We start from the raw sequence: 22,074 nt of genomic DNA on the forward strand, positions 1-22,074 counted from the left end.
AAGAGGTTTTATTTCTCTTAAAGAGCCAATCCCTTCAATTGTTATCATTAAGAGATTAGGACTCATAAAGACCAATTTCTTCACTTACTGTCCCATAAACGATTCGACCTCCTCAAGGAGTCAAACCCCTAACACAGTATAAGGAACAATCCTTTAAGGAGAGACAAGATCTCTATAAAACACTATAACTAATAGCTACCTAAGCTGTATTAAAGGAAAGAATGAAAATATTGGCAGAAAAAACCTTATACGCGTAATACGATTGAGTCAACTCGAGAAGTTGAATAGACACCAAGTTAAATTGACTACAAAGTAAAAGTTACTTCTCTAGTCAGTTACGAAAGTCAAGAGAGTGGAGCTTCAAGGCCATTATGAGCCTAGGTAGGGGTATTTTAAAGTCATTATGAGAGGAGAAAATTGGTCATAATGACATCATTTGTCATCAATGATAGACATCATGGAAGATGTTATAATCTCTAAGTAAATGAGTAAAATTTTATAAATGTGGAGACTTCTCCCACCTCAAGGTAAAGCAGAACACACACTACAACTCTCTCTGCCTCAAACCTTCTTTTCCTTGATTTGCATTTTTCTCAAGTTCTAACTTGATCTTAGGAGGCCCCTTGGCCAACACCATACTGGTGTCTTTTCAGGAGAGATCAACAGAGAATACGACTGAATTGTCAAAATCCAATCAAAGAAGAAGACCGGAGAAAGTGGAAAATCTACATGCAATTCGATGTTCAAATTATCACAAATGATACATATCTCGAGGATAGTGGGAGATCCGAAAAATTCCCCACAAGACAAGAAAAAGATTTATGATTATGCGTATCCTGAGGCAACTTATCTATGGTTCTGTAATGGGGGCGTAAAGGGATGTGTGTCATAGGAGGTGTCAGAAAATCATTACACATTTGAAAATAGGGGCATGTAATTGACCTACATAAAAATGAGAGAAATTTACCAATTTATGGAGGAGAGATCTCCTAATTACCAGGACAGAACAATGTTTTATTGTTATATTATTGTTATTGTGGTAATTGTTTATTTATTTTCAAACCGTAAGATAACAAGATTAAAATCGATATGTCAACAAATTAATATCAGGAACATTTAATTTACCAAAAACACATACTGACTTTGTAATAATTCGAAATTTGTACCAATGAGGTAAATAAAGATGATTTCATCACAATTCACATGTTGTGGTAATTCACTTTAAAATTAAATTAAAATAAAGACGCTGACGTTTCAACAGCCAACATGTTAAGCATTTTCCTCGAGGGATATTTTGGTCCAATAATTCACTAAACTTATTGGATCAGATTTAACAGAAGACCCAAACAATGGGTGGTTTCTGCTTTCTATGTTCTTAGCTTCCATGGCTTTTTATCCTCTCCTCAAGCTTCTTCTTGTATTATTAGCCAACACTGCTGGTCCAGTGTTGTGTTGCTACACCTCCATCTTCAGCTTTGGTGATTCACTTTCTGACACAGGGAACTTACTCTACTTAGAAGGCGATCATCCTTCCACCAAAGGCCGATATCCCTATGGAATGACCTATTTTCATCATCCAACTGGTCGAATGTCTGATGGCCGCTTGATTATCGATTTTATTGGTAAGTTTACATCATAAACTATTATTTTAATGTCTCCCAAAATTGTCTGTTTTTCTAATTTAAATTTTCTTTTTAGACCCAATTGTTTCAAAGAAGAGTTACTTTGATGTGGAAAAATTCAATTTTTAGGTGAAATTCTCAAAAAGGTAGATAAAATTGTGAAATACCCATTTCAGAGCACTATTCATCTTGATTCCAAAAATGATAAATTGTTGTTTTTTGAATTAAAATTGTTATTCATTTTATTTCCCTCTTTTGTTTCTTTCTCTATTTGTTCACACGTTGTATATTTATATTTTATTCTACATGCTTTCTCCATAATAAAAATACAATCAATTTCAGTCCAATATTTATATAAAATTGTAAATATTTTCCCTGCTTTAGTTTTAGAACTGGCTAAAAATGTTTCCACTGTATAAAACGGTAAATATTTTGATTCATGATAATCTGACACTTTATTTTGTACGCTTCCTTCACAAAATTGTAGATCCTTTGTATCGGGATACGCAACACAAGGACAAGATTTATGATTCTAAGAACTGCCATGTCCAAGAATGTACAAAAAAGAGCTTCAGATTATCAAGATTCAAAATTTTTTCTCAATTTTAAGTAAAACATTTTAATTTAAAAAATGGCAATTTCTTTTTTGGGAACTAAAATCAATAATCCACTGAAATAAGTTTCACAATTTTCAGCACATGTTTCGGTAAATCAGCCTAATTTTAAATTATGTTTTTAAATAGTATGATGCTGAAATAACATTAAAATGAACATCGATTGTTCATTCGGATGTGGTGGTGCATACATAACCATAGATGCTTTTCATTCTAAAGTCATTTCAATTTTACTCTTTAAATATGGTTCCAATTTCTTGAAATGTTTCCTTATTCTGCCAATTGTAATAGTTTATGTTTTAAAACTCTTCTCAATTTGGATGTCCATGGAGTCGAATCAATTCAATGATTTGCTGATCAAATAAATTAAAAAATGGGTTGGGATTCGGTGACAATCTTTATTTGGCAACCCAGTTGACAACCCTTTGTCTTATATGGATTAAAAGTTTTGAAATTGGCTGATTTTTTAAGAAAATGATCTCTATGGTGAGGAGATCATCTGCATAAAAAATCAACTCATTCTAAAACATAGAACCCTATCAAAAGTGATTTTACAATTTGAAGAATCACCGATCATCAATTTTTACCATTAACTTGTAAACAACTTTTGTAAGGATGTTCTCCATCTTTACAAAAAATCAGCCCATTCCAAAAACTTCTAATTCATATAAGACAATGGGCTTTATTTGGATTGTCAAACAAGGATTTGTCTCATGATCCCATCCCATAAAAACAAAAAATTCTATTAATGTTTAAATCTCTAAATATATTTAGATTTAGTTTTGTTCTTTAAAAAATAAAAAATATTTAACATGGATGAATTTTAGACATAGATTTTAGGGTAATTTGGTCATACCCAGTAAAATGGGCAACTACTAAAGTTAGGACAGTAGGAGTGCCAGTTTTGTCAATGAGTTTTAGTTTGAAGATGGGGTGGTCTCTCATATCTGGCAAGAAATTTAAGATGAGGGTATTTTGGTCATTTTCGGTTAGCTTTCAATAATTGTTAGCCAGAGATCGGAGATAAGAAACCCATGGCTTTATAGCTTTTGGAGTCATCTCCAAAAGTTTGATGGGTCAACTCAACTGACTGGTTTTTTAGGTGACTGCTAAGGTACTTTCAAGTTTCAACTAGCTTATTGAGTCATTGGGTAAATCGTCCCAGTTAGCCATCAAATTTAATATTTTCACTATTAATTATAATTATAAAATATTTATTAAATTTAATATATATTTATTTTTACTTACTCTAGTCAAAACTCACTAGTCCTTGAGTTGACTTGACTCAATAGACATAAATAAGAGTCAGAGTCGAGTTTAAAAACAATGTTTCCAGGTATTTTACTATGCCATAATGCTGTTTTAAAATATTTTAGCATCATAAGGAGGACTCCCTTTTTCGGTATTTTCTTTTAATTATTATCAAACATGATATTTAATACATGTTATACTTGCATTTCTTTAATTTACTTGCTATTGGTATTACTTTAAAACTTAAAAAAATATTAAAATATTTTAAATAAGTACAAGTATCTATGACAACTTGGATTAGAAAAAATTCACTAGCATAAATGATATCCCTACGTTCTCATTGGGATGGTAAGTGGGTGTCTAATTGTCTATATCCTGAGTTGGTGCATCAAAAACCCGCCTTCAGCTACTAATTATTAATCTGAACCCATGTTGGCTGTCCCAGGAAAAAAAAAAGGAAAAAGAAGCGCATTCTAAACTGATTTCCTTTGACACTGTGCTGTTGTAGTAATGAGCAGAGTACCAAAGATTTTTTTTTCTCGAGATAGAGGAAAAAAAATCTATGGTTAAGCACACTGCCAGATTAGCAAAGTGCTGGGTGGGTGCAGTGTTGAAGGAATTCAGTTTAGCATTTTTCGGAAAAAAAAATTCTCATCTTCTATAGATTTAAAATGGGAGGAGATCCAATCATGAAAACAGAGCTCATATGTTCACTTACAATCCCAACTGTGGAAACATGAAATCCAATGATCCGAATAAATCTTAGGTATAAGATATATATATTGATGGATTCTAAAGATAAATCTCTTATCCTAGTTATTTGATTTCATGTCCTCAAAGTTAGGATTGTGAGTGAACATATGAATTCCCTTTCTACCAGTCGCTTGATGCTTACAATTAAAAATTGGGAGTAATTTTTTGCTCACAAACTCTTCAATGTGTGACAGGTCAAGCAAGCAAGGGTAGTTTTGTAACTAACAAGGATAGTTTTTTAAATCATGGATGCCATTCATATGCCAATTCATGTGATTGGTGGATTCCCCCTTCTCTAAAAACAAATAAGAAAGAGTCATGATAATCTAACTACCCCACGTGGCACACTCAATCGACTTTCCTGATGCAACAAATTCAGGAGCCATAGATCTGTATGCCTTGGGATACATGGTTTCCTTGGGATATACTTTTGTATGGGGAAGTTCAGTTGTGTATCCCTAGACGAACATATCTATAGCTCCTGAACTTGTCATGTCAGGAGAGTCGATTGAGTGTGCCACATGGGGGAGTCAGTTTATCACAATTCAGGAAAAAAAGTAATAAAAAAAACATAAAATCTTTGACTTCCTAGCTTGTCAAGAGGTTTGGTTGACAGTTGAATTCAATGAGATCTTTATCTCTTTTTCATAATGAAACCTATAACATTGTTTTGGTGTGTTACCTAGGGGCAGTTTTTGTCCTTAATTTTATTTCTTGTAATGGGTTCTTTAACCCATCAATTGGATTTCCATTGTTTTGGAATCTAATTGCTTCTATGAGGATTTGCAATCATATTTATCTTATTTAATACATTGTACTTAATTAGCCAAAAACTAAAATAAATTATTATAATGAAAATGATTATGATGTGAATACAACCCAATTTCTTGGAGTTCCACTTTTACGACCATAGTTGATACCCACGAACGTCCAAGATTTCAGACAAGGAGCTATCGCGGGAGCTATAAAATACGAAAACTTGTCCCTATGCGAACTACTCTTTGAACACTCAACTTGGCTGGTTCCAACAACTTGTCCCTTCTCTTTGTGATCATTTGCCAAATTCTTAGAAAAATTAGGTATTTGTGCATAGTACATAATGCTTGTCACACTTTTACATAATGGTATGGTTGAAAGGCGTAATCGTACATTTATAGATATAGTTAAGAGTATCTTGAGTTATTCAACAATTCTAAAATTCTTGTGGGGGAGAAGTATTAAAGACCGTTATATATATATATATATCTTAAATAGAGTTTCTAGTAAAGCAGTTCCCAAAACTCCTTTCGAGTTATGAACCGATAGAAAACCTAGTTTAATACATTTATATGTTTGAGGTTGTCCAACGGAAGTAAGGATCTACAATCCACAGGAAAGGAAATTTGATCCTAAGATCATTTTTAGATATTTCATTAGTTATCCAGAAAATTCTAAATGATACAAATTTTATTGCCTTAACTATAGTATGAGAATAGTTGAAATTGAAAATGTTAGACTCCTAGAATTATATTGAGATCAATGAAACTGTAGAACCACATAAAATAACTTTTAAAGAAATAAAAATAGATATCCTACCAACTCTTAATCTTCAAGAAATTGTTGATTCTTAAGTAGTTCAACAACAATCATGATTTTTCTAAGTGGATAGATGGCATGAAAGAAAAGTTAAAATCCATTGACCAAAATTGTGTTTGGGATCTCATTGAATTGCCTTTCAAAAGTAAAAAAGTCAACTGTAAATGGGTCTTTAAGACCAAGTACGATGCAAAAGGCAATATCAAACGATTTAAAGTTAGATTTGTGGCCAAAGTTTTACTCAGAAGGAATGGATCGATTACACTGAAACTTTCTTTCCAGTTTTAAAGAAATACTCACTAAGAATCGTTATTGCATTAGTGGCTCATTATGATTTAGAGTTATATCAAATTGATATGATAACGACTTTCTTAAATGAGAATTGGATGAAGAAATCTATATGGAATAACTTGAAGGGTTCAAAAAAAAAAAGAGCCTACATACTTAAGAGATCTATTTACGTATTTAAAAAACTTCAAGGCAATGGTATGTACAGTTCAATGATACTATTACATCCTTTAGATTTAAGGAAAACATTGTTGATCAGTGTATATATCAAAAGGTCAGTGGGAGCAAGTTTATTATGTTGCTCCTATACGTGGATAATATTCGGTTAGCTAGTAGTAATTTTGGTATACTACATGAAACTAATATTGATCTCACTAAGCATTTCAAGATGGTCGATATGGATGAGGCAACATATACCATTGACATAAAAATCTTTTAGGAATCGATCTTAAGGATTATTAAGGTTGTCTCAGAACGAATATATCAATCGAGTCTTAGAGAGATATAATATGTAATCTTGTTCTATCACTGACACATCTATCTGAAAAGGAGGTAAGTTCAATTCGATGCAGTCTTCGTAAAATGATTTAGCAAAGGAACAAATGAAGGATATTTCATACGCCTCAATTGTTGGGAGTTTGATGTACGTACAGACATGTATTAGACCGGATATCAATTTTGTAGTTAGGATGTTAAGTAGATATTATGTTAACCTAGGAATAGACCATTGGAAATCTGCAAAGAAGGTTATAAGATATTTATAAGGGACGAAAGATTATATGCTTACTTACAAGAGATCAAATCATCTAGAAGTGATCAGGTACTCAGATTTTAATTTTATTGGATGTTCTAATAGTAGAAAGTCTACACCAGGTTTTATATTTTTACTAGCGGGTAAGCTATTTCATTGAGGAGCATGAAGAGAGTATTACTGCATTATTTACTATGGAGGCTGAATTCGTGGCATGTTTTGAGATCACGAGTCATGCTTTATGGTTGCGAAATTTCATCTTCAGACATAGGGTTGTCGATTCTATAATCAAGCACCGAAGATATATTGTGATAATAACGTAATTATACTTTTCTCTAATAATGGAAAGAAATGGAATGGTACGACATACATGAAGGTCAAGTAGTTGGTTGTTAGAGAGAGAGAGTTCAGAAACAGTTAGTATCAATAGAGAACATTAGTACCACTCAAATGATATTTGATTCATTGACAAAAGCTTGCAAAGAACATATTATTAGGATAGATTTTTTAGAGAAATCTCTTATGCATTTGAAATATATTATTTTCAAGTGGTTATATAATTGACATTAACATTAATACTAAGTAGAGTTTTATTTATGCTTATTTTCCGTTTCCATTTATGTTATGGTTACATTCTGTTTTGGATTTAAGTAATACATGAAATATCTTGACAAGACAAATAACAAGGGGACAATTAAAGACTATATTAGAAAAAGTATTAATGGTGTGGTTCATTAAAGGAAGTATGTCACAACTGCTATGACTCACATTAGTATTTAATCGAAATATGATATTATAGAATCTAATTGAATATTAGGAGTATTGACAAATTTCAAAATTCGTGATCACGTGTAAAATATTTTTTTTTTATAGACCCTAAATTTAGTCTTTTTCAAAAGAAAATTATTTTGTAAAAAGAAATTCATTTTAATACAATCAGTCTAGTAGGCCAAGTGGGGTATATTAGAATCCAATTTTGTGTGACCCAATTGATCTACACATTTTTAGTACTTTATTTGCACAAGGATTCTATATATTAAAATGTCAATAATAAAAGATAATTCCCAATATAATTAGAATTAGAAATACACTCTTTAAGTTTTAGTAGAAAATCTTGATGGATAAGAATCTTACTAAAGAGCATATCTAGGCCCTCTATCTCCATCTATTTAAGTGGATCGGCACCCCATAATAATAAGAGAGATGCATAACATAAACATAGGGTTATGAATTGTAGTGATATCCATCAATCATTAGAACTCAAGCAGATCCAAAGAGAGGAGAAAGAAGGTGAGTCTATAAATTGAAGAACACGATTGGGGATTTACACACATAGGTTCATTGGCACGTGGATTGTGAAAAGCACACCATCAACATAATCTTGGATCATCAATTTGACTTATGGCACAAAGAAAGTACTCTAAACTTTGATTCTTAGGAATATGAATAGATTTCTTGAGATTTATAAATGATTCTTGATCTTTGGGAATTATAGACTAATTAGTTATGTGAATAAGATTTTGTATGTTGTAAATCTAACAATGGATTCTCAAGATAAATATCTTATCCTAGTCGTTTGATTTCATATCTGCACGGCCAGGATTGTAAGTGAACATATGAATTCCCTTTCTACTAGTCTCTTGATCTCTACCCAATTAAAAATTGGGAGTAATTTTTGCTCATAGGCTCTTCAATGCATTTCACGTCAAGCAAGAAAAGGTAGTTTTGTGACTAGCAAGGATAGTATTTAAAATTAGGGGTGCCATTCAATATACGTAGGTTCATGTGATTGGTCGGTCCCCCTTCTCTGAAAACAAAAAACAAAAGAGTCGTGATAATCTGGCTACCCAACATGGCAAACTCTCTCAACTCTCCTGACGTGACAAGTTTAGGAGCCGTAGACCTATACGCCTCGGAATACATGGTTCCCTCGGGATACACTTTTTATGGGGAAGTTCAGTTGTGTATCCCAAGGCATACAGATCTACAACTCCCAAACTTGTCATGTCAGGAGAGTCGAATGAGTATGCCCCATGGGGTAGTCAGATTATCACGATTGACAAAAAAAATAAATAATCTATGACTTCTTACCTTGTTGAGAGGTTTGGTTACCAGCTGAATTGAATGAGATCTTTCTCTCTTTTTTTCACAATGAAACCTATAACATTGTTTCAGTGTGTTAGCTAGAACAATTTTTGTCTTTAATTTTATTTATTGTAATGGGTTCTTTAACCATTGGATTTCCATTGTTTTGCAATCATATTTATTTTTTTTATACGCTTTACTTAGCCAAAAACTAAAATAAATTATTTTAATGAAAATGATGGTGATGTGAATGCAGCCCAATCTCTTGGAGTTCCACTTTTACATCCATATTTGATACCCACGAACGTCCAAGATTTCAGGCAAGGAGCAAATTTTGCTATCGCGGGAGCTACAGCTTTAGATGACAGTTTCTTTAAAACACGAAATATCTCCAATCCCTATGCGAACTACTCTTTGAACACTCAACTTGGCTGGTTCCAACAACTTCTCCCTTCTCTTTGCGACCCATCATCAGGTACTCCGTTTTTCTCTTTTACACTAGTAATTTAGATGGACAATTTCCATGGTTGGAACTTTGGAGGTGTCATCTCAATACTTAAAGGCAATCGAGCAAGCATGTCAATGTGAATTGCCCATTACATTGACTTGTCTCCAAGATGGCTCATCCAAAATTTTGAAAATCTTGTCTGTGTTTCTGTTTGTGATCGTTGACTCAATTGATTTGATGTTTTAATTTAGCTGTTTGTGATATATTTGAATTTAACATCTGTGCTTCATCTATTAATCGACCTTATTATAGAAAATAATTATATATTACTTAACTAAAAATAGGTGAATATATAGAAAAGGATAAAACTTTTGGTTAGGTTCCATAATCAAATACGATTTCGTTGGATAAATTTTATGTTCTGTCTAAATTTTTTGTAGTGAATTTACCTTTTTACCTCCTTGATTTTAAGATAGCAGTTATGCAATTTCTAAAAAATCAGTTTTTACTTTTTTTTATGCAGAAAGTATTATTTACCCTTGCATGTAAATATTTCAAAGTCATATCTATCTAACAATGTAATTTAATGAGTATTTTTTTCTTTTTTTTTGCTTGTGTAAGCAAATTTTCTCACAGCCCAACAGCACTTTTGACATGAGGTGCAAATGACATCAACAATAAGAAATGAAATTTCTCTTTTTCCCACAGTGGAAAATGGAAATTTCCTGATCGGATCACCTTGTGGCACTCAAAAACATGATCCAATATGACGAGGTTGTAAAGGACGGAATTCTAACTTTAAAAAAAAAAAAAAAAACAATGAAAAAGAAAACTTTATTCTTCTTGGTTGAATTTTAAATTTTAAGTTTGGGTACTCAAGTAGCCATCTATTTTCAATTCCTTGGATCAAACTTGAAAAATAAAATTTAATTTTTTGGTTTTTTGAGTATGAGTTTCTTCATAAAATCTAGAAGGTTGTGTTAGATGAACAATGTGATAATCCATGTGGGCTCAATGACCAACTTTAAGATTTTAAAGTTGAAATTTGTGGGCAAAGGACGTGTAGGTAGGAGAGAGAAATTTTCTCTCTATTGTTAATGTCATTTGCACCACATGTTAAATGGCTATTGGGTTGTCAGCAAAAAATCATTTGTAATTTAAAATAACTTTTAATTGAATATATAGATAGCTTCTATTGTTACACCAACTTTTGTTAATGCGACACCAATTCATATGAAAATCCGAAGGATATCAAATATCTTGGGGTGGCATTAGCAAAGGTTGATGTGGCAATAAAAACTCTTTATATAAAATGTTTTGTCAATGAAATCTTTTTGATACCATACAAAAAATAAATTTAGATCTTGTGTCAAAGATAATTTAAAAATAAAAATAAAAATACTCAATGTCAACATGATCATTTTGATATGAGATCAAAATTTATTTTTATGCAGTGTCAAAAGGATCCCACTGACATTCTTTTTTATAGAAAAAATGGCATTTTCGATATATACAATTTTTGTGCAGTGTCAAAAGGATCCCATTGACATTTTTTTTTTTTTTTAAAGAAAAAAGGTATTTTTGATATATGAAATTATTAATTTATCGTTCAATTTTTTTTTTTTTTTGCATTTGAAAAAAAAAAATCAGAAAATGCTAAATTATCGTTTTGGGAAATAAGTTCAAAAGTGTTCCATTTTGGGAATTATTCAAAATTGGTGTTCCATTTTGGTAAATTTTTCTTGAATTCTCCTTTTAAAGAAAAAAAATTATTTCGCTGCTTTTAAGCAAACGAAGAAACAAATTCAGATTGCCACTTTAAGAAAATTTAATATCAAGTTCGCTACTATTAAAGAATAAGGTAGTGAATTAATTTGTTGCTTTAAATTTTCAAGAAAAGTGAATTTCCTGCTTGCTTTATTAAAAGAAGGAAAAAACAATTTTGTACCTTTTTATTTTAATTAAATATTTTTAAAAAGTAATATAATCACTGGTGTGGTGGTTCATGAATAAAATGAGATTTTAAAATAAATAAATAAATCATCCAACTTCCACTTTTGAAGATCTTCAAGTTTCATTTCATTCATCATCCATGCCAAGTGCCATCTACCTAGTGTTTGCAAATGAAAATCTTAGAGAAGGTAAAAGGTACTTTGGGCACTTTTAACTCTTTTCTTCAGTTGAGGGGAAATTTAGTTGGAAAAAGTTCACTATAAGTGGATTGTTTATATACGGCCCAAAAATTGGGAGTAGTTCTTCTTTCTTGAAGATCTGTGTACTACCATTTTTACAGTGGAGAGGTAACAGAGTATGTGTACATACTGTATATATGAGTTTGTTAGACCTGTACAGGTGTCATTTGTTTAGTGATTGTACAGCTGTAGGCAGGTTGTACTTCTGTTTTGAGTCAATTTCTTCACTGTTGAAGACAGGTTGTATTTCTGTTTGCTATAGACAGGTTGTATTTCTGTTTTGAGACTGCTATTTATATTAGAAGTTTTGCCTCCTATGGAGGTTGAGTGATCAATCAATAAAGTGATCTTCTTCTTCATTTTCTTCTCTCTGTTCTTATTCATTATGGTATCAGAGCACTACAGTGCTTCTTGCGCATCCTCATTCTGGAATTTTCTCGTTCTTTGTGATTCGTTCGTTCTCTTCTAGTTTTCCATGGAGAAAAATTCTTCTTCTCAATCTAGTCCTTCGTCCGCATCGAGGATCAATTCCACCATTAAAGATGGTTCCAGTCCTTATTATCTTCATCATTCAGATAATCCAGGACTGATTCTTGTGTTGCAACCACTGACTGAAGACAATTACGCTTCGTGGAATCGAGCTATGGTGATTACTCTGTTAGTGAAGAACAAGTTATGATTTATTGATGGATCCATTCCTCATCCTGAAGGTAATGATCCTCTTATCAATTCTTGGATCCGAAACAATAACATGGTTATTTCGTGGATTCTTAACTCTGTTTCTAAAGAGATTTCTGCTAGTGTTATATACTCCGATTCTGCTTATGGAATGTGGTTCGATCTTAAAAAACTTTTTCAACATAAAAATGGACCTCGTATATTTCAATTGAGGCGTGATCTGATGAATCACAGGTTCATCTTTTGTCAGTGCTTACTTCACCAAATTGAAAATTTTTTGGGAAGAACTTAGTAATTATAGGCCTTTCTGTTCTTGTGGAAAGTGTGTTTGTGGAGGACCTAAAGCACTTGCAGATCACTATCAAATGGAGTATGTTATGATTTTCTTGATGGGCTTGCATGATTCTTTTACTCAAGTGCGTGGTCAGTTGCTATTAATGGATCCAATTCCTCCCATCAACAAGGTTTTCTCCCTTGTTTCTCAAGAAGTACATCAGAGGAATGTTAGTGTGACTTCTGCTAGTTCTGGAGGTGCTGCATCTATGGCCTTTGCTGTGAAAAACGATGTTGCTCGATCTAACAATGGTCAGAATTTTCCTAGAGGGCAAAGTAAAGATAATCTCAATTTTAACAAGTATGTCTGTACTCATTGTGGCTATGTTGGCCATTCAATTGATAAATGTTACAAGCTACATGGCTATCCTTCTGGATATAAGCCCAAATCTAAGTCTAATACTTTTCATCAAGCTTCTTCCAGTCAGACTCCTACTGTTGCAAATCAAGTCTCCAATTCAGTTAATGATTTGTCTTGTGGGAATGCTGAGAACTCTGGAAATCTTGGAAGCTTTGTTCAAATGCTCAATCCATCTTAGTATCAACATTTGATGACTATGTTGAATACTCATCTTTCTGCTGCAAAGATAGGCACAGAAGCTGATGCTATTTCTACTCAGGCATCAAGTATTTGTTTTTTTGTTGCTATTAATCCAATTTTTAATTTTCCAAAATATTGGATTATAGACTCAGGTGCCACCAGCCATATTTGTTTCAATCAATTTGCTTTCCACACAATGAAACCTCTCAAGAATTCTTTTGTCACTTTGCCTAATCACAGTCGTATTCCTGTTCATTTTTCTAGAACTGTGAAGCTCAATTCTTGTTTGTTGTTACAAGATGTTCTTTATATTCCTCAGTTCAGATTTAATTTGATATCAGTGAGTTCATTAACGAAGGGTGCTCATCTAGATATTAGATTTCTCACTGATTCTTGTATCATCCAGGATCTACACAGCCTGAAGATGATTGGCAAGAGTAAAAGAATAACAGATCACTATGTCCTTGATGCTGATTTTTCCATATCAAATAATCATAGTTGTTTCATTGCTACGAATTCTTGTAATTTTAGTTTATCTATTACTAATAAGGTGAATTCTTCCACTTGGCATCACCAGCTTAGACATCTATCTTTTAAGAAGCTAGACATGTTAAAAGATAAATTACAATTTTCTGAAAATAAGACTGATCATTGTACCATTTGCCCTTTGGCTAAGCAATGAAGACTTTCTTTTGTTTCTCATAACAATCTTTCTAAGTCTCGTTTTGATTTAGTTCACTGTGATACATAGGGTCCATATTAGGTCCCAACATATGCTGGTTACAAATATTTCTTGACTTTAGTTGATGATTGTACTTGTTTCACCTGGATCTTTCTCATGAAACAAAAGTCTGATGTGAGCTTTATTATTCCTAAGTTTTTCTACATGATTGAAACTCAATTTAACACAATCATTAAGCAATTTCGTTCAGACAATGCTCCTGAATTACATTTCACAGATTTCTTCAGTTCCAAAGGTGTTCTTCATCAGTTTTCTTGTGTAGAAAGACCTGAACAAAACTCTGTGGTGAAACGCAAACATCAGCACATTCTCAACGTGGCTCGAGCTTTATTCTTTCAGTCTAGAGTTCCTATAAAATTCTGGGGGGAATGTCTGCTCACAGCAACTTATTTGATAAATAGAACTCATTCACCATTATTGCAAAACAAGGCTCCTTTTCAGTTGCTGTATAATTCGCCTGTTGATTATGGTTTTCTTCGAGTCTTTTGAAGCTTGTGTTATGCATCAACCCTTGTTTCTCATCGTCACAAGTTTTATCCTCGAACCACAACTTGCATTTTTGTTGGATACACACCAGGTATTAAAGGATACAAACTTTATGACATTGTCACAAAATTGTTCTTTCATTCTTGAGATGTAGTTTTTCATGAGGATTTGTTTCCCTTTCATTCCATACCTCATTCCAATGATCTAATTGACCCTTTTCTAGATTTGGTTTTACCAAAACCCATCCCTGATATACCTCCTGTACCAGCACCTTCTATTAATAATTTTGCACCATCTGTTTCTCCTTTACCTAGTGAGCATATTTCTCATAATACTCCTACTCAACCTATCTTACAATCTTCCCCTCCAATTAGAAGAAGCTCTCGGGTTATTAAACCACCTTCCTACTTAAGGGGTTTTCATTGTAATCTTTTATCTGATAACCTTCTCATACCTCAAATTCACCCTATCCAATTGAAAATTACATTTTCTATGCCAATTTGTCCCCTTCTCACTCTAATTACCTCCTCACTATATTTTCTACATATGAGCCTCAATTTTACCATGAAGTTGTTAAGTTTGCTCATTGGAGAGAGGCCATGTCAAAGGACTTAGAGGCTATGGAGACCAACAATACCTGGACAGTTACAGTTCTTCCTACTGGCAAATATTTCATAGGATGTAAATGGATTTAAAAGGTCAAATATAACTCCGATGGTAGTTTAGAGAGGTATAAAGCTCGTTTGGTGGCAAAGGGGTACACACAACAAGAAGGTTTGGATTTTCTGGAGACTTTTCACCAGTGGAAAAATTGGTTACTATCAAAATCCTTCTTGTTGTTGCTGCTAGTAACAAATGCCCTTTAATTCAATTGGATGTTAATAATGTTTTCCTCAATGGTGACTTATTTGAGGAAGTTTATATGGATTTGCCTATGGGCTATTCTAAGCTACCTAATACTAGAACTCAGGGGGAGAAATTAGTATGCAAATTGCATAAATCCATTTATGGATTAAAGCAAACTTCAAGACAATGGTTTTCCAAATTCTCTCATGCTCTTATTCTTCATGGTTTCGTCCAATCAAAATCTGATTACTCTTTGTTCACGAAGAGTTCTGGTTCATCTTTTGTTGCTTTGTTGGTTTACGTTGATGATATTATCATCACTCGTTCTGATATGACTACTATTACTTCCTTGAAAGTTTTTCTTCACAGCCAGTTCAAACTCAGAGATCTTGGCCATTTAAAATACTTTTTTGGTTTAGAAATTTCTCATTCCGTTAAAGGTCTGTTTCTTTCTCAGAGACATTACACATTACAGCTTCTTGAAGATACTGGTTTCCTTGCTTGTAAACCAACTTCATTGCCGATGGATCCTAAAGCCAAGTTAAGTTCTATTGAAGGCAATTTCCTTAATGATCCATCTCCTTATCGAAGACTTGTAGGTCGTCTTCTATACTTGACCATTTCCCGGTCTGATATCACTTTTACAGTCCATAAATTGAGCCAATTTGTTTCTCAACCTCATCAACCTCATATGGATGCTACTCATCATCTTCTACGATATTTAAAGGGTACTCCTGGCCATGGTTTGCTTTTCCCTGCTGCATCTTCTTTCCAGCTTAGAGCCTTTGCTGATGCTGACTGGGGTTCCTGCCTTGATTCCAGGAAATCAGTAATAGGTTTCTGTGTATTTCTTGGTGATTCCTTAGTGTCTTGGAAGGCTAAGAAACAAAGCACATTGTCTAGATCCTCTGTTGAGGCGGAATATCATGCGTTGGCTACTACCGCTAGTGAGATTGTGTGGATTCAATAGCTACTGAAGGATCTTCAAGTCTCAACCAAAGAACTAGCATTGATTTTCTGTGATAATCAAGCTGCTGTCCATATCGCTACTAATCCTATCTTTCATGAACTAACCAAACACATTGAAATGGATTGCCATTTTGTTCGTGATAAGCTTACTGAAGGTGTTCTCAAGTTACTTACAATCCGGACACAACATCAACTACTTGATGTTTTTACAAAAGCTTTACCTGCTGCTCAGCTTTTTCATTTGCTATCCAAGATGGAGGATCTTGATATTCACCGTCCATCTTGAGGGGGAGTAATAGAGCACGTGTACATACTGTATATAGGAGTTTGTTAGACATGTACAGGTGTCATTTGTTCATTGATTGTACAGTTGTAGACAGGTTGTATTTCTGTTTTGAGTCAATTTCTTCACTGTTGAAGACAAGTGGTATTTTCTGTTTGATGTAGACAGGTTGTATTTCTGTTTTGAGACAATTTCTTCACTGCTATTTATATCAGAAGTTTTGCCTCCTATAGAGGTTGAGAGATCAATCAATAAAGTGATCTTCTTCTTCATTTTCCTCTCTCTGTTCTTATTCATTAAAAGGTAATATTGAAATAAAAAAACTAAGACATCAGGCATAAAAGGATCATGCCTTAGATCAGACTTGCAAATTTCTAACAGACGGATTTCAAAGTCTCCACCACGTGACACTCCCTCAATTGCGCTTAAGTGCACTACACAGAACTTCAGGATAAAGCAACTAAAGAGGATCCCGCTCCCCCAAAAGTTAGGGGTATTTAAAAACAAAATGGGTGCATTAAGTAATTTTCAGTAAATTTTATTTTGTTTATGTTTATGAGTTGTGCTGGGGTGGCACAAACGGAGACACAAAGGTGACAAAATGATGTGGTGTCACACATTGCTGTAGATGCATTTCCATGAGATACAAGTAAAAAGCATCTACGGTTATGTGCACACCACCACATCATTTTTGTCATCTTTGTGTCTCCATTTGTGTCATTCCAGCATTTTCCTATTTTTATTGTGTCATGAGTTATGACTTATGATTGATTCCGTTTATCAACTTTTTTTTTCTCTATCACTTTAATGTTTCATGTTTATTATATATTTTGATCACACGGAGTTCCTTCAGGTCCTTCTCCAATAGCACCAAATCCTTGTTTGATTAGGTGGAATCCAAAACCCCAATTTCTCCTAGGATTTGGTGTTTGAAATTGAGAAAGAACCTACACTATTGGGTTAATTGATGGACATATGCATTGATAATAGGCTATGTTTATATAAAAAACATGTTTGGAGTCTTTAACAATAATTTTCTTTCTTCTAGACCCTTGTTCCTTTATAAGTTTTTTAATTTTTGCATAAGTTTCTATATTTCATAGATTGCAGAGACTTCTTCAGTAAATCTCTATTTGTTCTGGGAGAAGTGGGGGGAAACGATTACTACTACCCTATTCAGAATGGAATAAGTGTCGAAGAGATTCGAACCTTTGTACCTTCAGTCATCAAAGTCATATCCCAGGCAATCCAGGTGAGTACAAAGGCAAAATTGATAAAGCAATTTTTTATTGTTTATTTTGCTAAACAACGAAAAGAAATTGAATTAATAGAAAAATAAAGAGAAATAAAAAATTATCTTGGAAAACAGTAGAATCAAACAAGGTTAACAGCTGTTCATCAGGCTAATGGCAGAGATGGGGGATGTTGTTTCCTACTGATACCGTAATAAATGAATCTTCAGAAGACATGTAGTGATCCATAAAATTCTTTAATGTTTTCTTCCACCTCAAACACCTTGGAGATTAGAAAAGTCTAATTATCTTTAAATATTTGAGGTCAGACACTTCAAAATATAGTGATTAGCTAGGTTCTGCTGACGGATTAAAGAACACATGAACCCAACGGTACGTGTAAACATGAAATCCAATGGTTGGGATTTATCCTCAGAATAAGAATTCCTAAGATATGTATTATCAAGATTTGCATAAATTCTAACATTAGGATTTTGTGTTATAGGTTGGGATTTCAAATAATCCTTGAAATAAGTATCATTGATATTTGTATTATTTAGATATGCATGCATAAATTCTCAATTGTTGGATATCACCATAGAATGTAATATGGTTACAAGTTTTTATTGCACAATCATGATAAATGACACTTTTGTAAACATGATAAATGTCATTGGTCATGTAATGTTTACTGTAACAAGATTTTATTGCACAATCAATTTTAAAAGCATGCCATTGAAATTATATTTATGATATTTACAAATGTACCATTAACCAAAATCCTGTTCTTATTTTTATTTTTTTATCTATAAGCTGGGGTTGAAAGGCCTGTCCCTTTCATTAAATCACTTCTTTCTAGTATAATTACAAGTCATATATATCATCAAGAAGAACGCCTTGTAACTCCTCATCCCTCTTTAAGCATTTTGTTGAGTAGAGGGAATTTGAACTGACAAGAATTTGCTGAGAATTCTTCACCTTTGCCATCGTTAAAGCCTCCAACATTGCTTGAAGTTCAAGATTTTAACCACCCCCACTTGGTCATAACCTTTCTAATGGTAGACTTCCCAAAATGTGATAATGATTCCCTTTATAGGCAACATGATAACTAGAAAGAAAAGAAAAAAAAAAAGAAGAAATAGTTCCAAAATGAATAATTGTTATCAATTGGTCCACAATTTTATTCAAAATTAAGTGAAACATTCTAGCGACCGCATATATGAGAATTATGATATCAATACTCATATCTATGTGGATGACTTCTTCTTTTTCTTCTTGTTGGATAAAGACATTGATCAAACACGGGGTTCAGACAATTATGGTTCCTGGACATATTCCTATTGGATGCATCCCAGTGTTTCTCACGAATTTTCAAAGCCCAAACAAGGAAGTCTATGACCCAAAGACAGGTTGTCTGAGTTGGGTAAACAATTTTGCCAAGTATCACAACAATCATCTTCAGAAAGAGTTGGGTAAATTGCGAAAGCTGCATCCTCATACCATCATCATCTATGCCGATTACTACAATGCTGCCATGCGTATTTATCGCTCTCCTATTCAGTTTGGTGCGTACTCCAACCTCATTTGAAATATTTTTTCTTTATTGGGTAAATTACGATTTTGTGAGTCGAATTTGACGAAATTACTATTCCAGCTAACTGTTCATTTTAATTACCAAAACGTGAACGTATGAAATCGTAGGTTTCTCAAGTGACGAATGATAATTTGGGGGTCCAACTCAAAACCAATTGGCAATGAGTGGAGAGGCCCAGGAGCTTGTAAGGAGAGAGACATGGCAATGAGTGTCTGATATGGAACTAAACTCAACACGCCCCACATATGTGGGCTGGACTGGCCAAAGCACGTGGAGATATGAATCAGGTGATGTGGAGGAGAGAGAGCCCCGTTCTGATACCATGATAAATTTGGGGTCTAACTCAAAACCAATTAGCAATAAGTAGAGAGGCCCAAGAGCTTATAAGGAGAGAGACAAGGCAATGAGTGTCTGATGTGGGACTAAACTCAACGATGAGAACATAGGTTTTAAGTAACAAACTCAGCTGGCTTTTCCCCCCAAAGTGACAATCTCGCTGATTTGTATAGTGACGATCTTACTAAAAGTAGCAAAACCTGTGAGATAATCACTTGATATCCATGAAATTGTCACTTTAAACCGGCAAAATTGTCACTTTAAAACCTCGGATATCATTATCGATCATGTTTTGACAGTGAGCCGGAATTGTAAATTCGTCAAAAGTTGGTCACATTTTCTTAAATATCTCTTTTTTTATTATTATTATTAAGAAACTCTGTTGTATGCATGAGTTATTGTTTAAAAGCTGCTATTGACATTCCAACTTTTACTTATTACACCCCAATTAAAAATTAAAATAATAAGTAAAGGTTGAGAATAAGTAAAAGTTGGGGTGCCCATAAATGTTGTTTTCCTTTTATCATTAGATTTCTATTTTTGGGTTTAGATTTTATATGAGCCTAATCCTAATTGCAGACAACTATTGAAATTGTTTGAATGAGTGTTATAATGTTTTGTAATATTGAAATAATAATTTTAGTCAAAACTTCGGATGGAGATTCACATTATAATAATAGTTCGTGATTGTTCTTTGGCACTCAATTAAACAGATACATGAGGATTCTCACCTATTTTTTTATTTATTTTTATTATTCAGGCTTTTCAAAGGGGGCACTTACCGCTTGCTGTGGAGGGGGAGGTCTATATAATTACAACTCCACAGCTGAGTGTGGATTGAGGGGTTCAAAAGTTTGTGGTGACCCTTCATTATATGCCAACTGGGATGGGACACACCCAACCGAAGCGGCATATAGAACGATGGCCAATAGTTTATTGGATGGATCCTACACCTTTCCTCCAATCAACATCTCTTGTTTAGCACCAATAGGGGATGTTGGGTATGTTGCATTTGATTCCAAATAGGCAACTTTCAAATATGAGAGCTTAGTGGATGTTTCAATTTTAATTAATGTTTTATAACCCAAATCAATAACCAATCCGAAAATTTGTTCAAATGGTCAGATTGGGGTTTGCCAAGGTTCAATACAGTCAGTCGGGCCGATTTTATTTATTAACTAATTTTTAATATATAAAAATTAAAAATAGAAGGAAATTGAAAATATCTAAACTAGCTCTTCATGACTCAATGAAAAAATGCAAAGGTTCAAAGATTTTTATGAAATCTTTCTATTTTCTTCAGATATACAAAGTTTTCAACTTTCTTTTTTTTTCATTTTTTTTATAAAAAAAATCGTAATAAAAAGAATTTTTTTTTGTAATAATGACATTTTAGATTTCAAGAACTAGTTCATGAGAACCGATGATTCGTACGACTAAATCATTGGTCTTGAAAACTTCTTTTCAAAATAATGGTTCAATGAGAACCAAACTGATCATACATAAAAATTTGGTCAGACTGCAGGTTCGATTCTTAAAACATTGGTCTTCATAAAGGAAAAAAGTGTAAATATCTAGAATCAATGGAAATATTATACAAACAAAAAGGATAAGACACTACGTGAAAAAAAAGCCTATATTTGATGGACTAAGGCGTCAAATTTTTTTTTTTTTTTTGACGGACTGAAACTATCAAATTAATAGAGGATGGGAGAAATTTGATGGCTCTAAGTCATTGACTTGGGGAATGTGAAAATTTTCTATGGCCATGGACCATCTAAATTCAGTTTCTAAAGTTTGTGGGCTTTGGCCGTCGATTTTTCTTATCAAATTTTTAACTTTTTACATAGTAAGATATTGATTTTACGTCAAAAAATTACTATGGCACTATCAACTCTTGAAGAAATGTTAAAAAAGATATCATCCCCAGTTACATATGAGATAGTTTGTTATCCCCAAGGGACTTGCCTCAATGATACAACTAGGGACAGAGGTTTGCTCCCTCCATCATGTGATCAAAACTTGGCCCATTGACTTAATCTATTGCACATTGGTAAGACTTCATGTGTTCGGGGCATGCAACCATAGGGTAGTAGTGAAACCTTGTAATATAAAAGAAAAAAATAAGTTGATTTATTATTTTTTCAATTCATCGCAGCTGTTAATTAATTAACCTGATTATCAAATGTCCTAAATTTCTTCAATGTAGTTTTGTTTCATTATTATTTTGGGATTTTGTTAACATGTGCCCCAAGGGCTCACATTATGATGCATTGAATACACCTTGAAAATATGCATTTGAGGATAGAACAAAACTTTTTTAGGGTCACTACGTGAAAATATCCAAATATCGATGGCCCAAAATTGTAGAATTATGAAAACTTTGACAGCCTCAACCGTCAAATTGGGTCTAGTAGAAAAAATATTCAACAGCTACAAATCATAAAAATTATTT

General features: G+C 33.3%; 1 protein-coding gene and 1 pseudogene across 2 annotated transcripts; both read left to right on the top strand.

The window, feature by feature from the left end:
* The first annotated feature begins 1,317 nt into the window (after positions 1 to 1,317).
* Positions 1,318 to 20,797, top strand: LOC147387700 (GDSL esterase/lipase At1g28570-like). Of its 2 annotated transcripts, none has more exons than XM_086420362.1 (5): positions 1,318 to 1,622; positions 9,196 to 9,414; positions 17,561 to 17,709; positions 18,978 to 19,254; positions 19,391 to 19,996. In XM_086420362.1, exons 1-5 carry the CDS (start codon positions 1,370 to 1,372, stop codon positions 19,408 to 19,410), a joined length of 918 nt encoding a protein of 305 aa, XP_086276488.1. In that variant the 5' UTR covers positions 1,318 to 1,369; the 3' UTR covers positions 19,411 to 19,996. The 2 variants fall into 2 exon arrangements, with proteins under 2 accessions (XP_086276488.1, XP_086276487.1); XM_086420361.1 differs by lacking the exon at positions 19,391 to 19,996 and adding an exon at positions 20,380 to 20,797 and having other exon boundaries at positions 1,319 to 1,622.
* Positions 11,869 to 13,817, top strand: LOC147387701 (uncharacterized; annotated as a pseudogene).
* Positions 20,798 to 22,074: the final 1,277 nt, after the last annotated feature.

Source organism: Akebia trifoliata, chromosome 13 (assembly GCF_017979445.1).
Source record: "Akebia trifoliata isolate Shusen 1 chromosome 13, ASM1797944v1, whole genome shotgun sequence".
Lineage (NCBI taxonomy): Eukaryota > Viridiplantae > Streptophyta > Magnoliopsida > Ranunculales > Lardizabalaceae > Akebia > Akebia trifoliata.

What these genes read in the sequence shown, in the direction of transcription:
- LOC147387700 (XM_086420361.1), top strand. Translation starts at nt 1,370, where the DNA reads ATGTTCTTAGCTTCCATGGCTTTTTATCCTCTCCTCAAGCTTCTTCTT. An exon ending in TCTTTGCGACCCATCATCAG is followed by an intron (nt 9,415 to 17,560) that starts GTACTCCGTTTT and finishes TATATTTCATAG; the next exon opens with ATTGCAGAGACTTCTTCAGT. An exon ending in TCATATCCCAGGCAATCCAG is followed by an intron (nt 17,710 to 18,977) that starts GTGAGTACAAAG and finishes TGTTGGATAAAG; the next exon opens with ACATTGATCAAACACGGGGT.